Below are 20,306 nucleotides of genomic sequence, written 5' to 3' on the forward strand. Positions count from 1 at the left end.
TAATTATGCCTTAATTGTAGTTCACCAACATCTGGCAACCCAAGTTCAAGAAACAGGGGAAGGAGGGAAATCAATCTGTGACTAACAGTGAGAAAGTATTAAGTTCATAAATCCGACGAATGCATAGTAAATACAATTCTACTGAAGCAAAATTTTGCTCTCTGGTTTGCTTCAGAGATCACTATGTGACATGCAGTGCCTCTTACCACCAAAAAGTCCTCTTAAATTCAAATGACAGAAAACCCCCTATAACATGCTTTAAGAAGTGCTTTCAAAATTCATTTGTGCAATGCCAGAAATCCCACCTTGGGAGCAGAAGATCCTGCAGAGCCTGCAGAAAGTCGATATTTGGTTACATTTTGCTTTCACTGATTTATCGTGATAGTGATCAAATATAGTGATCAAATCTATGGTAACACTGCACTTCAATTGGTTATAACACAAATATCCTATTAATTTTCATGAATTTATATCTGTGCATAAAGGTTTCAGAAAAATACCCTGTATGTGCCTTTGTATAGAAATTTTAATAATGCAGGATAATAGATTTTGTGAAGATAAAAGACATTTTGGCAATTCTTGGATTAGAGCTTGAAATGAGTTAGTATTTGGGTGTACTAGCAAAAACTGCCCCCTACCTTTCACTTGAGAGCATATCTATAACTTTTAAGGATTTTGATCATAGTTCTCAAGAAATATGTAAATTCACCATCATCCCATTTATACTGAACATTATTGTATTGATTTCTAGGAACATTTTTCACACGTGCAAATCTTCAGAGTGTCCGTCTTTATCCTTTCACTGATGGGCTACATATCTTTGTCGTAGCAGCGGAAGTTATTTATTTCCTTTTTGTCATTTACTACATGGTAGTGCAGGTAAGAACACTGAAGGAAGTTATCTCAAAACAGAAGTTACTGCTTAATAGAAATGCTTATTCCAGAAAAGAAAGTTCTGAGAAAAGTCTGTATAAACGTAGAAAGAAAAAGCTAAGGATTATCTTAGAATGAGATGTTTAGTGCAGCCAGGTCTACTGAGAAAGAAATACCCTTGATAAATGTATTACAAAAGCATATTTATGAGAGAATTAAAACAAACTTATTGGGTGAGTCTCCATGCTTTCATAAGCTTCTTTTTCTCATTTTTGTGTTTGTTTAAATATTTGTTTTTCTGTCCTGCCTTTTTCTATCTGGTTGCCAGGGTCAGGAAGCCCAACATCCAGTAAGTAAGCAACTGCCTGGTTACTAAGGTAACTTGGAACCCTAACAATCAGAAATCTGCAGAGTTCTAAGTTAAATAATTCTCTCTCCTATTTGTTAATATGGTCTAATTACTTTACTGAATGACAGTTTCTTCGTTCTGATGCACACGCGATGACATAATAGAATATCATTAGTAGTTGACATAGGATTGCAGTGTGATAAACAGAAAAATTTAACAAGTGGACTCTACATGACAAAAGCTGTATTCCAACGCAGCCTACTGAACTATATTTCATAGCTAACGGGGAGGAGACAGCACCCAACTGGGACATATAGTCACCACCTGAGCTACCAATAACATAGCAGTTCCCATAAGAGGAATAATTGTTAGCCTGAATAGATGTAAAATGTCATATATGTTTTCTTTTTATGCTGTACAAAATTGAAAAGATGTATATGTTCATAAATAAAGAATATACAAAAAAAAACCCAAAGGATACATATTAGTGACCAGTTGCAAAATTGTTGCAAAGCTTGTTCACTGCTCTCACTTACCACATGCTCACATTTATAATTTCAAACCTATTTAAAGGGGAAGCGCATGAAGGCAGAGAAATGGGGTTACTTCAGGAGCAAATGGAACCTGCTGGAATTGGCGCTAATTATTATCAGTTGGAGTGCCCTCTCTGTGTATGTAAAAAGAACAATCCTTGGGACAAGAGATCTACGCTATTATCAAGAACACAAGAATGAGTAATATTCCATATTATATTATTCTATGTGTGTATATAGATATATAAAGTGCTGTCATATCTAATGGCCCAGGATGCACCTGAAGTGCTCTAGATGGTATCTGCTATAGATTTTGGAATATCTAAGTTGTTTTAAACTTTTAGAAAATGTGTTCTTTTAAACAATTTGACTGAGTACCAGCACAAGGGAGTGGCTAATTCAAGGTATATCTTACTTTGCTTCATTTTTTCCAATATGTTTATGTATTTATTTTATATATTTGCCCCAGTGTAATAACACATAGCAACTTATTTTTTCTCAGTCAACTAAGTTAGACTAATCAGAGCAAATGCCTGATTTGACATTCAGGTTAGCAATTGAGAACAAAACCAATGAATATGTATCTTCTTACAGATGGTCTCAAGCAAATAAATTAATACAAAAGTATTGTTGCAAAATTAGTGTAAGAAATAACAACATTTAACTTTTCTTCTTTTTTTTGGATTCAGGTTTGTAAGTTTTAATGAAACAGCAGCTGCGGATGCTGCATTGGGCTATCTGATTGCCTTTTTAGTGTTGTTATCAACCATTAAGTTGTGGCATCTCTTGAGATTGAACCCAAAACTTAACATGATTACAGCAACTCTCCGGAGGGCCTGGGGGGACATATCTGGATTTATTACCGTCATTGTCATCATGTTCCTGGCCTATTCTATAGCTGTGAGTACTCCAGTGCCCTGTTACTTATCTAGAGCTGTCTCATGGTGACTGTTATTAAGGATGCCGTCTCTGCAGGCAAAGTTGGTATTATTAAGGTGACAGCTGCAAAATTGTTCATTTCAAATGTAAGTTGGAAGCCACATAAAAGAACCTGTGGGCAAAAAAGATCCATTTGTGGCAAGCAGTTCCTTTAAGTGTTTCAGCTGATATACTGTATGATACAAAGACACGGCACATAATGTAATAAATACAACTATATAGCCCAAAGTCTCTGCTCTTCTCGGAATGTTTTCAACTAAACCAGACTCCTGTCTGACTTCCTTAGCTCAAAAGTTATTGCTTGATAAAGCTGAGCAGCATATCACTAATGTTCAGGTAAGCTGGCAAGGTTATTTTTTACACTGTAAAAAGATAAGGTTAACTGATCAGAACAAACATGGTGGTCCAACAGGTATTAATAAACACAAATATGCAGATAAACAGGGCTCTTTTTATGGGTTCATGGGTTAATTCATTTGTATTAAAAAATAAGTAGATATAAGGCATATTAACAGTTCCTTTTAGGGCAAAGACACATGAGAAGATTAGTAGCTCTGCGATTAATCTTCTCTAGCAGTGGCGACTAATCTCCTTTGAATGCTTTCCTACCAGCCATTATGTAAGTCACAAAGCAATTATTGAGCATTTGCTTTCCCACCGGCAATAATGTAAATTTCAGGTGGGAAAATGCATTTTGAGGACATTTGTAGCCACTGCTAAAGGAGGTTAATCGTGGGTGACTAATCTCCTCATGTGTCATTGCACTTAAGCGTGAAGACTACTAGTAGCAGCTACTTTTTCATGGTTACTTAAGGGCTCTGGCACACGGGGAGATTAGTCGCCCGCGACAAAACTCCGTATTCGCAGGCGACTAATCTCCCCGAGTTGCCTTCACCTGCCATCCCACCGGCGACAATGTAAGTCGCCGGTGGGATGGCACACGCGGCGGCGTGATTTCGGGAAATTGCCGAAAAAGACTCGCGAGGCGAAATCGCGCCGCCGTGTGTGCCATTCCACCGGTGACTTACATTGTCGCCGGTGGGATGGCAGGTGAAGGCAACTCGGGGAGAATAGTTGCCCGCGAACAGGGAGTTTTGTCGCGGGCGACTAATCTCCCCGTGTGCCAGAGCCCTGAAGGGGCAAGAAAGGTAAAAACTAAGTAAGCTTTATCAGAAAGGTCTATGTAAATACAGCCATAAGCACTCACAGAAACGCTGCACTGACTTCTCTGAAAAAAGATTTCTTGTGTCTGTAATTCCTGTGCCACAGACACGCAGCTTTCTGCTCTCTGCTCTTTTCTGCTCCCCCCTTAGGAATGTGGATCTGAGCCAATCAGCAGGAAGCTGACTCATAGGGGCTGATTTACTTACCCACGAACGGGTCGAAATGAGTCCGATTGCGTTTTTTTCGTAATGATCGGTATTTTGCGATTTTTTCGTATTTTTTTGCGATTTTTTCGGCTTCTTTACGAATTTTTCGTTACCAATACGATTTTTGCGTAAAAACGCGAGTTTTTCGTAGCCATTACGAAAGTTGCGTAAAATCTGGGGATTTTTCGTAGCGTTAAAACTTGCGCAAAAAGTTGCGCTTTTTTCGTAGCGTTAAAACTTACGCGAAACTTTGCACCTTTTAAGTTTTAACGCTACGAAAAATGCGCAACTTTTCGCGTAAGTTTTAACGCTACGAAAAATGCGCAACTTTTTACGCAACTTTCGTAATGGCTACGAAAAACTCGCGTTTTTACGCAAAAATCGTATTGGTAACGAAAAATTCGTAAAGAAGCCGAAAAAATCGCAACAAATACGAAAAAGTCGCAAAATGTTCGTTTTCAAGTCAGAACTTTTCCAATTCGGGTCGGATTCGTGGGTTAGTAAATCAGCCCCATAGTCTTACTAACTGAGCATGTTCACTAGGTCTGGGTGAAATATGTGGAGACACCAGAAAATACCCTGCCATAGACAATACTGAGAATTGCCTCGTAGAGACAATTATCAGTAAATGATCAGCATTGTCTGTTTTAAAAGCCATGGCAAGTAGCTGCTACTAGTAGCTCCTTGTGTCTTTACCGTAAGGGCAGAGTAAGACGGGGGGATAAGTCGCCCCGCTACAAATCTTTGTTGCTACGGGCGACTAATCTCCCTGCAATGCCATATGGCATACATGTCACTACGATTTGCTGAAGTCGCCCAAAGTTTTCTCTCAAGGCAACTTCGGGCAACTTTGCCAAATCGTAGCAACACATATGCCCTCCCACCGGTGATTTACATTCTAAAATGGCATTACAGGGAGATTAGGCATTACACCGGCGATTTACATTCTAAAATGGCATTACAGGGAAATTAGTCGCCCACGGCAATAAAATTTGTTGGCGCGATTTCAGTGAGATCGCGCAAGTTGCCTCGAGAGGAAACTTGCGCAATCTCACTGAAATTGCGCTGCCGCGTATGCCATCCCACCGGCGATTTACATTTTCGCCGGTGGGATGGCAATCCAGGGAGATTAGTCGCCCGAGACACGGGAGATTTGTCGCGGGCGACTAATCTCCCCGTGTGCCAGAGCCCTTAAGGTAATTTTCTGTGTGTTAATCTTATATGAATCCTGCAGGAAAGCAATACACAGAGTTATGGAGTAAGCAGAAATGGGGATTAATCGTAATTCACCTAATGACAGTCTGTTTAACAGTGTTATCTACATGGTAGTATTCACTGAATTGAACAAGCCAGTATAAACAGACTTGATCTAGTAACAGGGTGTCTAATGCACCAACTGGCATCAGCATGAATAAATAGTTAATAGGCTTCTAATGAAACTGACTATAGTGTATGAGAATGTGATAGGGACCTTAGAGTGTAAGCTTCACTGGGGCAGTGAATGATGTATAATGTATAATGTGCAGAATTTGTTGGTGCTACATGAAGTATAATAATAACTTTATCTCTTTGAATTACAGTGTAACTTGATATTCGGCTGGAAGCTTAACTCTTATAAAACAGTTTTTGATTCAGCCAAGACCATGGTCAGCCTTCAGCTGGGTATCTTTAACTATGAAGAGGTAAAGTGCAAATATTATTTGTAGTTATCAGTGCTGGTATAAGCCATCAGTGTATGACTTTTGCCATCCTCATGTTGCTCTATGGTTATAAAACCGGTGGCTAATGTAGGTGCAGGGTTTATCAAATGACAGTGCTAGCCACAGTTATTAAGCTGCATGCTGTACGGCAGGTGTATTTATGTGTGGTATGGTGCCAAATTTACTGGGGATCTTTCTATGTAACATGAAGTTCATTCCAGCAGCAAAATAGGAAATGCAAAACCATTGTTAAATTGAATTTCTAAGTTGGCAATAGCCAGTTACTGAATTTTATATAAAATATTATAGATATTAAAATAATGTAGATTATGACACAGAAAAACATATACTGTATGCTTATATTGACTTTTCTTTCACTTAGGTACTAGACTACAATCCAGTATTGGGCTCATTTCTAGTTGGATCATGCATCATATTTATGACATTTGTTGTACTGAATCTGTTCATTTCAGTCATCCTTGTAGCATTCAGTGAAGAACAGAAGCATCACCAGGTATAGACAGAGCTCATGTATCATTCCATGAATGTAAATTACACCTTGATAAATGTATCATTCATATTTGATTTGAAGACCCCTTGGGCAAATGCATAAAAAGGATTTAGAGTGCAAATACAACTGACAATGGCTACTCAAAAGCTGCTACATGCATACAATTATAGTAGAACTGGTCTCTGCAAGCACCCCCAGCCCCTCTGGGAGTTTCTCACACAGTCAGGCAGACTTTCTGGCCTGTGCCCTGCTCTGAGAGTAAACCCTTCTGAGTCCCCAACCTCAATCACCTTCTAAATAAATACCCTTTTATTTGCTGCTCACCTGTAGCCTAATCAGGCAGCTACTTACAGCTGGCCAAATCAAAATACTAAACTGGAGTACGGAATGGAGGACCTAAGCTACTCACCCTCCATTTAATCCAGGGCTCACCTATCCGACTTTTCCTAATAAGCTTGTATGAAAAATACCATTAGCTGCTGCTAAACCAGGCATTTTCCCTGGTGCTACATGTATCCCACCTTTAACAATGTCGGAAAATACACCAAACAGTGTTTTTACTGCTTGTATCTTTCACAGCTGTTAGCAGCAAAGTCCATTACAGCATTAATATGTGATGAAATTATTGGTAATATCTAGAAAGAATCTTTGCAAACAAAAAACAAATTAAAGATTGTTACAATTTACCTCCCATTGACTCCTACATGACCTTGACAGCTTTTAGATGGCATATTTTTACATTTCCTTTTTGTGGTTTTTATGCGTAATAAATTGCAAAAAGGTCACATTTTTACATGGAAAAATCAGGGAAAATTGTGGGGAAAAAAATACAACCATTAGTAAATCTGCCCCTGAGAGTAATACTCACATTAATCCCCACATCCTCATTAGTGGTCCCACTGACATCTGGGCCTACTGGGAGATTTCTTGCTATCCTGGTAGGCCAGGCTGGCACTGGCAGTTAGGGTCGCTGACACTCTGACTCAAAAAAAAGGTTTAGGTCCCCTTTAGCTTATATCAGCTCTAAGCTAATTTTTACTACATTAGCTTAAATTGGAAGTGTCTAAGGAAATGTAACTGGTATGAAACTAGCTATTAGTTTGCTCTCTTGTAGTTAAAGTTTCTTAAACTTAAAGTTAAAGAAACACAATTCTATCTGTGAATTATTATGGGATTCCTGTTGCTTAGCTAGAAATTTTTCACTGCTTAATAAAAGTCTGACATGCATTCTTCGGATTTTTGTAGGCATCAGACGAGGAAGAGATTGTTGAACTCTTGCTATGGAAAATCTGCAGCTTTCTTGGTCTCAGACATAAAAAGGAAGAAGCAAGTGCCATGGAGAATGTTTCAAAGGCCTCTCCTAATGCCCAGGATAACTGAAGAATATTATTGTGCATATCAGATCTTATATTATTGCTTATCCATTCTTAGAAGCTTCAGTTAGTTGTAACATATTTTACATTATGTGTATGGTGCTGTTGCTTTTTATATAATGGACTATTTAAGAAACAAACTATGCTGATTAGTCTCAATGTAACTTAATGTAAACAAAATATGATCAAAATATATTTCAAAGATTACTGCATGGCCATCCAGAATTAAATATAAGAATCAGGAATTACGTGGTCTTCCACGTAAGCCCTGTTTATTTTGCAAAGGTTGTCATAGGTGTACGTTCCAATATTGTAAAATTGTTCAGCGATGCACATGCTAGTAGCGCTATAGCAATAAAGTTATGCATACGTGTACACAAATATACAGATGTACATTGACAAGCACTGTAGTTGTAATAAACCATGACTATGGTTCAGAAAGTTGATTGTTGTAAGGCACAGCAGTTTAATATACAGTACAGGTATTGTATTTACCTGTGAGGTAACAAGCAGTTGTCAGAATGTTAACTGCCAGAATAATTTAATCTTTTGATGTTTGGGTTTTGATTTTTATTCCAAGAATAGTTTAGGGCCAGAGTCACACATCGCACATGGTCAATTTCTCTCCTCTGTGTTTCGTAGGCAAGCAGACAGAAATGGATCCACTCTTATTCTCTCCTTTGTGTATCTCCACTGGCAGGCACAGCGTCAACCAAAGTGCAGCTACACAGAGCAGCAATCAGCCCAAAAATGTGGAAGCAAAGGAGGAACCTAAATAAATATTTAGTTCTGGGGAGCAATATATTTTTTAACAGACTCTATGAAGCCTAAAGGTTATATTCATTAAAAGCAAGGTGTTACTAGTATAAATAAACCCTAGCAATCCAGATATATGGAAAAATGTACCCCGTATTGTAAAATATAAATATATTAGACGTCACATAGGAATTCCTTGATCATATACACAGGTCCATATATTATAGGACCATTTTACATGACATAGGTCATGAAACTCAAAGGTGATTCTAATGACTTTAGATAAAAGGGTTCATATATTTTTTATAACACACAAGTTTCAGTAAGTTATGTGACACAAATTACATCACTTAGAGCCTATTATAAGGATATAATTTATAGATTACATGGCTCATGTGTATTATATAGTGATTAAATTACCCCCCCCCATTGTAAAATATAAGGATAGACTTCTAATATCTATATATTATGCAAAAGAGAGTAGTTTATTTATTATAAAACAGGAATACAATAAATATAGGAATTACACCAATAAGCTCTGTTTATAACTGATGGCATCACTAAGCACAGTTCATAAGGAGACAATTTACAGGATATTCATGGCTCTTTTGTTTTTACTAGTATGACTAAACCATAGCAACCAAATAGCAGCCACATTTCCAAGCCTGAGAGATTCAGAATTAAAGTAAGTAATTCAAAAAACTCAAAAAATAAAATATGTGACTACTTGCTAATTTACGTGAAGTAGAAAAAGTTATTCTTTTACAAACCTCCTGACAAAGCACTAATGAGCATAAAACAGAAAAAGCCAGGTGTTAGTGGTATTTCTATGCTTGTTTTTTATGATGCAAGAACATTTTGTGCAGTCAATACATTATTTAAGTCTGCTGCACTTTTTAGAATCTATCAGGGGAATGAAGGTGACAAGGCGTTTGGTTTGGTTGGTGATTGCAGGCTACCTAGCATAGCATGGTAATCCTGTTTTTATTTATCATTTTCAAATAAAAAATCTCTGTTATGAGGCAAATCACAAACAAGGCATGCCTCCTGTTCAAAGTCATCAATTTAGTGTTTTTATTTTCAACCCTCTTAAACCCCACTTGCCCCTAAGATTGCTTGGACCTCCTTCCTGGGTGTATATGCAGTTCTAAAAGAAAAAGAAATGGGTTTATCACTGGGGGTGCCAAATTGTTAGGCAATTAATAATTATGTGCACAACCCAGGGCCAGGGCCTGGAAAGGAGCGAGTTAGGTTCTCCATCAGCTTCAGGTGAACTCTGCTCTGATCCTCCCCAACATCAATGCCAATCCATCTGGCCTGTCCCCAGCCAACCCAGCACTGACCCCTTTCCAGAGCCTTGCGCAGAACCAATTATTCAAACCCAGACTTGCAGCCCACAGCCCACATTGTAACCTGCTTCTCCCCACTACCTGACCGGACTCGTACCTGCCTTATCTGCAACCTGCTAACCACCATTTAACAGGAAGTGCTGTTGCTGCAAACAGAAGTGGGCTGGGGCAGAAAATAACTGCAACCTGAAAGGTACCCATTTTTTTGGGGGGGGTTAACCATGGGTAACCAACCCACTGCACTCTACCCCTTTCCCCATGTTGGATCCAATTCACAAGATAGAAACGTGGTGTTCTCTAGAATACCGACCTGGGCAAGTGAATTTTTTAGTCGAACCAAGGGTCTGAGTTAATAATACTAGCATACCCCAGTGATGAATCCTTAACTTGTCCTTAGAGTAAATAACATTTGATATGCCATATCTGGCAGGCAAAGCATAAGGACATAATCTACCATATAGAAATAGGATCTGTTATATACAATGCATTACACTTCAGGTTTTCAAGCACCCCACTGTGTACTTTTGCCACACCAGGCAGGCAGTGGGCCTAGGTTTGAGCCTGGGCCCGCTAGGTTTTCTCCTGTAGTCCTGCTGACCCTGTCCTAGCCTGTGGACAAGTGTTATTAGTGGAGTACCTTGGCACTGCTTTTTCATTTGTTTATTAATAATCTTGAGGTGGGAATTGTGTAAGTACTATCTCTATTTTTGCTAATGATAATAAATTGTATGAAACTATAATTTCTATGCGGGATGCTGCCACTTTGCTCAGAGATTTGACTAAAATGGAAAACTAGGCAGCAAATTAGGAAATAAAGTTACATGTTAATAGGTGCAAGGTTATGCACTAATAACATAAATGGAAGCTGTACACTAAATGGTATTGTGTTGTGGGCATCCATAATTGGAAAGGATCTGGGGACTTTTATGAATAATAAACCATTACCATGTCAATCAGTGGCTACTAAAGCAAATAAACTACTTTCTTGCATAAAAAGTGGCTTTCAGGCAATGACATTTCTGGGGCCTCCTCATTGCAGGAGTGGCCCTGTGAACAGGGGAGCTTCAGTGCCCCTTTAAATGCTGAAATTCCAGTTAATAGAGCAGAAATTGGCTATGGAGGCAAGTACTTTTAAGGAATAGAATTTTTCTCACAAGGATTATGTGCTCAACAACAACTGCCACTTGTTGTTCTGTTCCACATTTGTCTTCTAGCTTACACCTTTGGCTTATGTAGGGTTCGTAATTTGTTAAAAATATATTTCATGATTGATTCTTTATAGTGCAAACCCCATAAACTGTAAATTGTACGGTACCACAGCATAATGCAAACGTGATTGATCACAATGCTTTCCGTGTATTGTAAAACTGATCAGTTACAAAAGTTAATTTTGGTTACCTGTACTGCAAATATTTCTTAATATGCTACTATTATATAAATGTGCGTATTTGGGCTAATAATTCTCAACTACATAGAACCTGCAACTTTATCGCTTCTAACGCAGCCATGCCAGCACCTTAACCCCGCCCCCTTAGTGCGCATGCGCGCTCCCCTGTCCTGATCTCACGCCGACCCGGAACGTTGTATCGGCGCGGCACCTGGAGCTCAGCGCTCAGGAAAATGGCGATGCGTGTGCTGAGCGCGATGAGAGTCCTGAGTACAGTGACCCTTGTGCGGCGTCCCGCCCAGGAGTGCCGCCTGGTATGGAGGTCGTGCTTGGTCAGGAGCTTGGCCACCGGCTCCCAGTTGCTCTCCTCTGGTGAGTTTCTCGCCTGGGCGGCAAGTTGCAACTTTACTTATCCAGTTGTATCCTGTTCGTTCTGCATCTGAGCTTGCTAGGCACGTATGTCATTGCACATAATGTATAACATATATCCACTGACAGTGCACATACCGCGTCCGCCCTGCTTATATGAGAACCAGGGAGCCTTTTGGATGTTACTTGTGTATATGTGTGCTCATGTGGCCGGCATAACTTGCTACATGTATTTAATGACTGGCCGTGCAGTGTTATTTGGTTCTCTCTGTGCTGTGTCCCGGCTGCATGCAATGCCCCACTGTGCTTGGGATTGGCTGCTTTCTGCATGCATGGAACAGTATCCAGTATAGATGTAATTGTGAGATGATACATTAAATATACTTGTAGTTACATGCAGGTATATGGAGAGTTTTACATATTTTCATTATCCTACAATAAAGCACATTCATTATATTTATATTCTTAAATTAATGCCTCCCCCCCCCCAAACAGTCAATGGTTTTGAACTAATATGTAACTATAACTGCTATTAAAAGCAGCATCTATCTGGCTGTTCCTGTCCTCTGCCCTGGTGGTTGTGACTTTTGAAGCAATGTAGCAGAAGCCAGCTGATTAACCTGCAAAGAACAATGCAAGGCTGACTCCTGCTATAGGGTTTCAGGAGAGAAGTAGCAGTGCAGAAAGGGACAGTAGGTTTCTGCTTTCAGTTCCGTTTACAAACAACTTGGATTTATTTGATGATTATTTAATGGAAAGTTTCTTTAAATTACATTTCCTTTCATTAGGCAAAGTTTAATTTTTGGTTTACATCACCTTTAAATCACCCCCCAGTGTTAACTTTGTACTTTGCTTAGCTTTCTAGACTATGGACTTTTTCTGCTGGCTGCTCGCTTACATGTGCAACTTTCAAGCATTTAAGATATATGCGCCATTGCTGCCTGAATGTACTATAAACACAAGAAATTGTGCAATACCAATGAAACTGAGCAATACTCACGAGCATTTTTGCAGACATCTGCAAGCATTTAAAAAAACAAAACAATATTCCAGCTTTTGTTGACTGTTATAATGGATATCTGGATTTGAACATACAGACATCATGTGCTAGGTAGCCCTGTGACTAGCACTACTCCAGGCGTTTTGCTGTTGATTCCAGTGTCAGACCTGCTTTGATATACCCTGTGCTCCAGTACAGGTCCTAGTGCCAGTGTTTGTTTTAAAGGCGATGTGGGGATTTTTAAGGATTTAAATTTGTAAATTTAAATAATGTTTCCAATGTGCATTAATCTGAAAAAATAGCATTTTCAGTATCTCTACCTGATCAGGTAACGTTGAAGGGATCTTTAGCCCCATGCTTTTTGGCTAAACCAGGGGGCCCGCTGGTTGGTACTGTTCTCTTTGTGCCCTCAGTAACAGAGCACAGAACATGAAAGATATCCCCACTGGTGTAAGCAACATTGTCAAATGCATAGTAATCTACATTACAGTTTAATTTTATAGTGCTATACAACCTGCCATCAGTCCTTGCATTTACCTCCTGCACTTTGGGTTCAAGTAAAAATACAGCACCATCTGCTTGTTTTGTGGATACTAATAGGACATCAGTCTTGCATTTTGAGGTGGTATACATGCCGCGTATGCCATCCCACTGGGGATTTACATTCTAGCCGCTGGGATGGCATTTTGGGGAGATTAGTCACCCGTGTCAAGGGAGATCTGTCGCGCAGCGACTTATCTCCCCGTGTCTCACAGCCCTAAGGGCTCTGGCAGATGGGGAGACTAGTCGCCTGCGAGAAATCTCCCTTGTCGTGGGCGACTAATCTCCGCGAAATACCATCCCACCGGCGAGTATGTAAATCGCAGGTGGGATGGCATACACAGTGCCGCGATTTCCCCAAAATCCTCTCAAGGCCGCGGATGCCATCCCACCGGCGACTTACATTTTCACCGGTGGGATGGAATTTCGGGGAGATTAGTCGCCCGCGACAAGGGAGATCTGTCGCGGGTGACTAGTCTCCCCGTCTGCCAGAGCCCTAACAGTGCGCAGGGTATTCAAAGAATGAATGCCCATGGCATTTATGTTATCTGCAATATATTTGATAAAGCATAAATCACTTACTTGTGTTTGACATATATACATCATTTTTATTTATGTAATTAAATATTAAATTGTGTATTGGTAGGCTGCTACCTGCAACAACTACTACTTGTTTAGTCTACCCAGCATTATATTTTACTCCAAAAGATATGACATATTATTCTCTGTTTATGATTGACAAAGGGGTAGGGCAGCATTATCTGTTGAAGTGAAGTCCTTTTTCTTTTGCTGAGTTGTTGAGTTTTGTTAAGCATACAATCTTAGTCCAAGACTTTAAGCTCGAGGACGCCAAACAAGTGGATCTTTCCACCGGAGTAATCCGCCAGGATAAGCACCTGTCAGAGCAAGGGAAAAATGATGGAAAAAAAATCAAAACTGCCTAATCGACATCTGCCCAATTTTAGGCCAGATATTGGTTTGGTAGACCCGTCCAGGGTCCCCATACACGTGCAGATAAGCTGCTGAATTGGTCTGTAGGGTTCAAATCAGCAACTTAAATCTGCCCATATATGCCTACCTTTAGTCACAGGAGTGACCTTACAATATGCATTCCTGCTCTGCTGTTTCTCATTCCTCTCCGTTCAATAATAAACTACAGAATGACACTAAATTGCCAGTATAGTTTAAAAAGCAAAATAAGTGGGCTTCATGCTTGAGAAGTTACCGCTAAGTAAAACTGAGCACTCTGCCTACTAACGCCCACTATAGCAGCTGATAATCACAGCACAAACACTGCTTGGATTGCTGGTCACAATAACCCCTGACAATAAGGGATGCACAGGATCTTGGATTCTGTTCAGTATTCAGCTAAATCCAAGGATTTTTCCACATGATAATGCTTTGACTGGATTCAAGCACCTGGCTGAACTGAATCCAAACCTTTCCAATCACATGACTTTAGGTTACATGATTAATTACAAAAATCTTTCCATGCGCTGCACATGTGGATATTTCTTCCCCTTCCATGTGCAAATTAAGGTTTGGATTCAGTGTGGCGCATACTTTTTTTGCCAATACTTTTTGACAATTACTTTTGACTGAGTTTGTATTAAAAATATATTATCCCATTAAGTATTAGTTAAAAGGCAGCATTTACTTAAATTAACCTAGTCACTCAAAATAATGCTTGGCCTTAGTTACTTATTTGCTATGGTGTCCAGTTCATTATCACAGTGATATATTTTACCAGCTAGTTGAATATTTATTATAGACATTAAATCCTAAGTACAGTGCCTAGTGGCTAATAAGGCTCACAGCTAATGGTTCCCCATTTGCTTTCTGAGTAACTTTTTCTTCCTCATCCAAAAGAAATGACACATACTTTAAAACTGTAACTAAACTAGATATTGGCCACTGACAGCAATAAATGTAAAGTCATTTGATTAGCTAAAGAAGCTTAGTTACTACTAAATTGTTTGTAAACTTTATTTAAATAGGTTGGTATAGCTTTTAAAATTATACAGATGAGTGGGGCTTTCATACTTGTATTTTTGGTATTACAGTGTTAAATCTATAAATAGTGGCCGGTGTATGTTTATCTCTTTGGTGGAGTGTTTTCATTGGTTGACAGCTCCACACCTCCAGGAAAATTTCATTCCTATTACAACACCCTTCATTTACTGTAAATCATTCTTTATAGCTACTGGGGATGAGGCTTCCACCTCCTTGGCCCAAACCAAGGTGAAAAAAATAGCAATTATTTTTGGCAAAGAAGCTGGATTTTCCCAAACTCCAGGTGTACTTTTACTTGCAAACATGCATTTGCTTTATTTAGGAAAGATCAATAAGTCCCCTTTTGACAGAGGATGTTACAGTAATAAACATCCTCTGTTTCATTTGACTTTTATTATTTCATTCTATAATATCTGGTTGCTATGGGTTATTAGACTCGTCAAACGATGCTACTTTTAATTCATTATCCTGATTGACAGGAGCTAATAAAGCTGATTTATTGTAGTTTGTGTTTTTATAAAATGGGTCTTCTTAAAATATATGTAAGATTTATGGAAAGTTTGGGTCTATGTTTTTATTGGATAACATTGGAATATGCCTGACCGTACCCATGATTGGCAAACTTGTGCTGGTCCCTGGTGTAAAGCAGCAATCGGCACCATTCCCATGATATCCCACAGAATGTTCCACATATGAACTTGCACAGATTGCTTATTTCCCAGCATTTACTAATACAATCTATGTTTAAGAAATAAATATTGTGGTACACCTGCCAAGCAGTTGGTAATTTGCAAAATTTTGCAGTAGTCAGAAATGAGTGGTTGAATTCTGAATTACTTTATCAGAGTTGAAAAAGCCTGCCTGCATCTGTCAGCTAATTCTTTTCTGCAGCTGTGCTGCCTGTGCCAGAGATCTGGTTCAAACCAGTGATTTCTTGCCAGTGTCTGCAACATTCACACACTATCATGTGAGGAGCTTCCATCCTCTAAACAGATGCCATTCAATAACAATAAGCCAGAAATGAATTTGCCCTGGAAACTGCCCTTGTACCCTGGGTATAAAATGTCTACATACCTCTGTTTTAATAAAAAAAAAAAAAAAAAAAAAGAGAAATTGAGATAAATCCTGCCAGAACTTATTTAGTCTCTTTTGCAAAATTGCAATCTACACAAAGAAAACAAATCAGAAAAAGTTTGCTGATAAGAAGGAAAAAACGAAATACTTGGTTGAAGAACCTTTTGATTTTATTACAGCACTAATTTTTTAAATCATTTTGATCTTTTGGCACATGTGGACTTGCCAATTTTTGCCCATTCCTCCTTGCAAAAAATTTCCAGATCTGTCTAATGGGAGGGCATCTCCTGTGCACAGTTCTCTTCAGGTCACCCCACAGATTTTCAATCAGATTAAGGTCTGGGCTCTGGCTGGGCCATTCAAAACATTGATCCTCCCTTGGTGAAGCCATTGCTTTGTGATATAGATGCATATTTTGGCTCATAGCCATGCTGAAAGGTGAAGTTCAGCTTCCTAGCAGATGTTTGAAGGTTTTGTGAAATTATCAGATTTTGCTCTACTGGTCATGTGTATCCACGTCTGTATTAGGGATTAGTGAGATGGTGTTAAAAACACTATATATTTCCCCAGTCATGGGGCCTGGGAGAAAGCTTAGCAATCAGATTCGCTGGGGGGGGGCCTAATATATTTAAAGAACATGGTAAGGCAAATTCACTTAACAGAGCAAATATGTTGTGGTGTTTATTAATGTGTTGGCTTTCTTCCCATAACCCACAAATGTCTATTTTTCAGCCTTGAAATTTACAGATAAACATGAATGGATATCAGTTGAAAATGGAATTGGAACAGTAGGAATCAGCAAGTTTGCCCAGGTATTGATCTGTTTGGATAGTAACTGACCATGATCTTTGTGATCTGTAAACTGCCCAATGTTGCGGTACAATCCATTTTATCAGCTAAAATGAAATCTTCAGCATCTCTAGACAATTTAATGGCTGTTATTACATATTTTATTATGGGAACTTTGCCCAGTGTTTTTTTTTTCTTTCCTCCTTTTTCTTTATTGATATACAGTATATATATTTTGAGTATGTCTTGAGTTTGTTAGATTTTTTTCTTACCAGAAAAGTAATCCTAAAACGTTTGGTGTATTTTAAAACAATTCAAAAAAAAAAAAAAAAAAGAAACTGCAAATTAATGATAGGGCAGTTATTCATATGCTATGTGCGAATGGCCCTAATCATTGGGCATGTTGTACATTGTGCTAACTGGTATAGCTATGAATAAAGCAGGAGTATTGCTGTCAGATAACTAATAGCAGAATAGTTTGCCTTACTGCATGGATATGTGAAGAGAAAAAGAAAAGAAGTTTACTTACTCTGTGCATGATTATTTTGTTTACTGTAACAACTTGGAACATCAGCAAATGTTTTTGTTCCTAGTTTTTACTTAATCATATTTTCTTTATTAGTATATACTTTTACTTTTTGAAAGTATTTCTACAGATTTGTTTTGCAAGAAAATCTCTCTTCTCTCTTTTTGTCTTTAATTTTCATTTCAGGATTCTTTAGGCGAAGTGGTGTATTGCAGTCTTCCAGAAGTTGGCAAAAAGCTGAATAAAATGGGTGTGTATGTTTACCCTCAACCTTTGGGGTGGGTCCCTATGCTCTTGATTGACATTTCATCTTACAGTAGAAATACTAATAAAATCAAGTTCATAACTGGATCTAAAGCAATTATTGGGTTGCAAAGGTGATTTATTGGCTTAATTTGGGCCTTTAACAAACATTAGTGTATATATGATCATGTTTCGACTAGGAAATTAAACTTCAATCCGTATAAGCCTTTCTGTAGTACATGGATTGCATCTGTTGTAATTGCGCGCACACTTGGCTAAAGACCCACCTTACTAAAAAGAAAGTGTCATATTTTGTATAAATCAAACTTGGGAACCCACGAGTAAACCGTTCAGTTTGATTTATTTCATGATTTATATCGGAAATTTCATGTCAAAAATTTACTACATTTATCAAAGCTGATACCTATGTTCTTTGTTAGAAGGAAAGTCATATAACAAAAAAGCTCTCATTACTGGCCATGAAATATAAATGTACTTACTACTAGTGATTTCTTCTTTAGCTTTCTCCATTTTCTCAGAACAAATAATAGTTTAAAAAACAAAAAATGAAAATAATCCACAAAACACTCTCTGAAGTGTCATGGTTTGGGGATGCTTTGCTGCAACAGGACCTGGCCAGCTCACCATCATAGAATCCACCATGAATTCTACTGTGTATCATGTTGTGGAACATGTGAGACCATCTGTAAGAACATTAAAGCTGAAGCAGAACTGGACCCTGCAACACAATGATGACCCAAAACATACCAGTAAATGCACCAAGGGCTGTCTGAAAACTAAGAAATGGAGAGTCCTGGAGTGGCCGAGTCTTAATAAAGAACTAAATATTTAATGGGGTGCCCTAACACATGACTGTAGTTAAGGCAAATAATATAAATGTATGCATTTCAGTTATAGGATCAGGGAATAGGGAATGTTTGTTTTACTTTTCCTATGAAAATACTAAGGTGGGTCTTTTCCCATTGACTGTGAGAGAACCAACTGAGAGAGGTTAATTTCTTACAAATATCCCTATTAAAAGTTCTTATACTGACCTTTACGTGACATCAGCTTTTTAAGATTGTCTGTTCATTGGTAAACTTTTTAAAAACATTAAATAGATGTACACCTGGTATAGCTTAAACCTTGTGTATAGGTAATTGAGTCCTCATAGCCTCCTAGCCATTTAAAGTATTGCATTGCAATATATTTTGATTATATTTTCTGTTATTTGCTTACAGATGAGTTTGGGACTTTAGAGAGCGTTAAAGCTGTAAGTGAACTTTACTCCCCCCTAACAGGAGAAGTTACTGAGATAAATGGAGCACTAACAGACAATCCAGGCTTGGTCAATCAATCTTGTTACGAAGAAGGTAAGAAACATTTGTGTCATGATAAGTTATCTCTTTTGTGGAATGTTTTAATAAACACATCGCCTGCTAATGCAATGAGAAATATATATATTTATTTGTGTATTTTGTCCCTGAAATCCACCCCATGTGCACATAAGTATTTCCTGGATAAAATCCATCCCATGTGCACAGTGATTGACAGATACCATTCCTGTCAAATATCAAGGTTACAGATATGTAAATACCTTTTATCATCAACTGACCCATAGTTGAGGAAATGAATTCATATCATACATTCAGAAAAAATATAGCTCACACTATATATATATATATATATATATATATATATATATATATATATGACTTTTTTTTTTTCTCTGTATCCTTTTTTTATTTTGCACTTTTATATTGAGGGTGCAGGCAAGTTAGCATACTCTGGTTTGTTTGTAGTGTTTTACCATCACAGTGAGTGTTTCTTGAGTCCATTTGTCCCTGCTGTTTTACTTTGTGGGATGGAACAGCTTGGAATAGCAATTCATTCTTTATTATAATTTTAAATAAAATTGTTTAAACAAGTCCATGTTTTTGTTTGTAGGTTGGCTAATAAAGCTGACAGTAGACAACCCTTCAGAGCTTGATGATCTAATGAGTGAAGACGCCTACGAGAAATACGTAAAGGCACTTGAAGACTGATCAGATAATTTTTTGGAGTTGTAACCCAGCTAGAAGGTTTTCCCTGTGTAGGTTGAGTAGTGGTGTCTCAGATCACACTGGTGGGGACTTCTTACTGCAACAGTAACGGTTTTAATCAAATGCAGTTTGCATAAGGACTGGAATAAGGGATTCTTTTTCAAGAGTTGTCCCTAAATCTTTTGCACACTATATAATTCCGCATTTTTTTATTTTTAGATATGAATAATTATGCTAAAACTTAGTAAACCTTAATTAACATGCTGCAATAAGTTCAGATTCTTGTGTAATTGCTGCAGAGTTCTCCAGCAACTGAAGAGTTTATTGAACATCCGGTAATGTAGTGATTTCTTTAAAGACTTCTTCCTTGTGTGCTGGAATGAAAACCATCCCTTTTTTGGTACCAACAGCCATGACTGAAGACAAAGTTTGTTGCACGTTCAGAAATAATGCCTTGTAATTAAAACTGATATGAGACCTTTTATTTCTTTCTGAGCATTTCTTGTAAATTATGTAGAACAGTAACACATCCATGGAAAGCTACTGGTGTGGCAAACTAGAAGATGATTT

At 38.2% G+C, this 20,306-nt stretch overlaps 2 protein-coding genes across 2 annotated transcripts in view; both read left to right on the forward strand.

The window, feature by feature from the left end:
• The window catches only part of pkd1l2, a 60,104-nt gene extending 50,640 nt beyond the window's left edge, over nucleotides 1-9,464 (forward strand). Inside the window, exons 38-43 of the mRNA XM_031900773.1 lie at nucleotides 752-879; nucleotides 1,796-1,956; nucleotides 2,445-2,655; nucleotides 5,645-5,746; nucleotides 6,147-6,278; nucleotides 7,521-9,464. Coding sequence (XP_031756633.1) covers nucleotides 752-879; nucleotides 1,796-1,956; nucleotides 2,445-2,655; nucleotides 5,645-5,746; nucleotides 6,147-6,278; nucleotides 7,521-7,655 — 869 coding nt within the window. The 3' untranslated portion in view covers nucleotides 7,656-9,464. The remainder of the gene's footprint in view (nucleotides 1-751; nucleotides 880-1,795; nucleotides 1,957-2,444; nucleotides 2,656-5,644; nucleotides 5,747-6,146; nucleotides 6,279-7,520) is intronic.
• A 1,903-nt stretch (nucleotides 9,465-11,367) lies between these two features.
• gcsh (glycine cleavage system protein H (aminomethyl carrier)) lies at nucleotides 11,368-20,218 on the forward strand. The gene is given in 5 exon segments (NM_001011024.1): nucleotides 11,368-11,512; nucleotides 16,869-16,948; nucleotides 17,638-17,701; nucleotides 18,936-19,067; nucleotides 19,642-20,218. Coding segments are annotated over 5 exon segments (513 nt in total). The 5' UTR covers nucleotides 11,368-11,373; the 3' UTR covers nucleotides 19,740-20,218.
• Nucleotides 20,219-20,306: the final 88 nt, after the last annotated feature.

Source organism: Xenopus tropicalis, chromosome 4 (genome assembly GCF_000004195.4).
Source record: "Xenopus tropicalis strain Nigerian chromosome 4, UCB_Xtro_10.0, whole genome shotgun sequence".
NCBI classification, from domain to species: Eukaryota; Metazoa; Chordata; class Amphibia; order Anura; family Pipidae; genus Xenopus; species Xenopus tropicalis.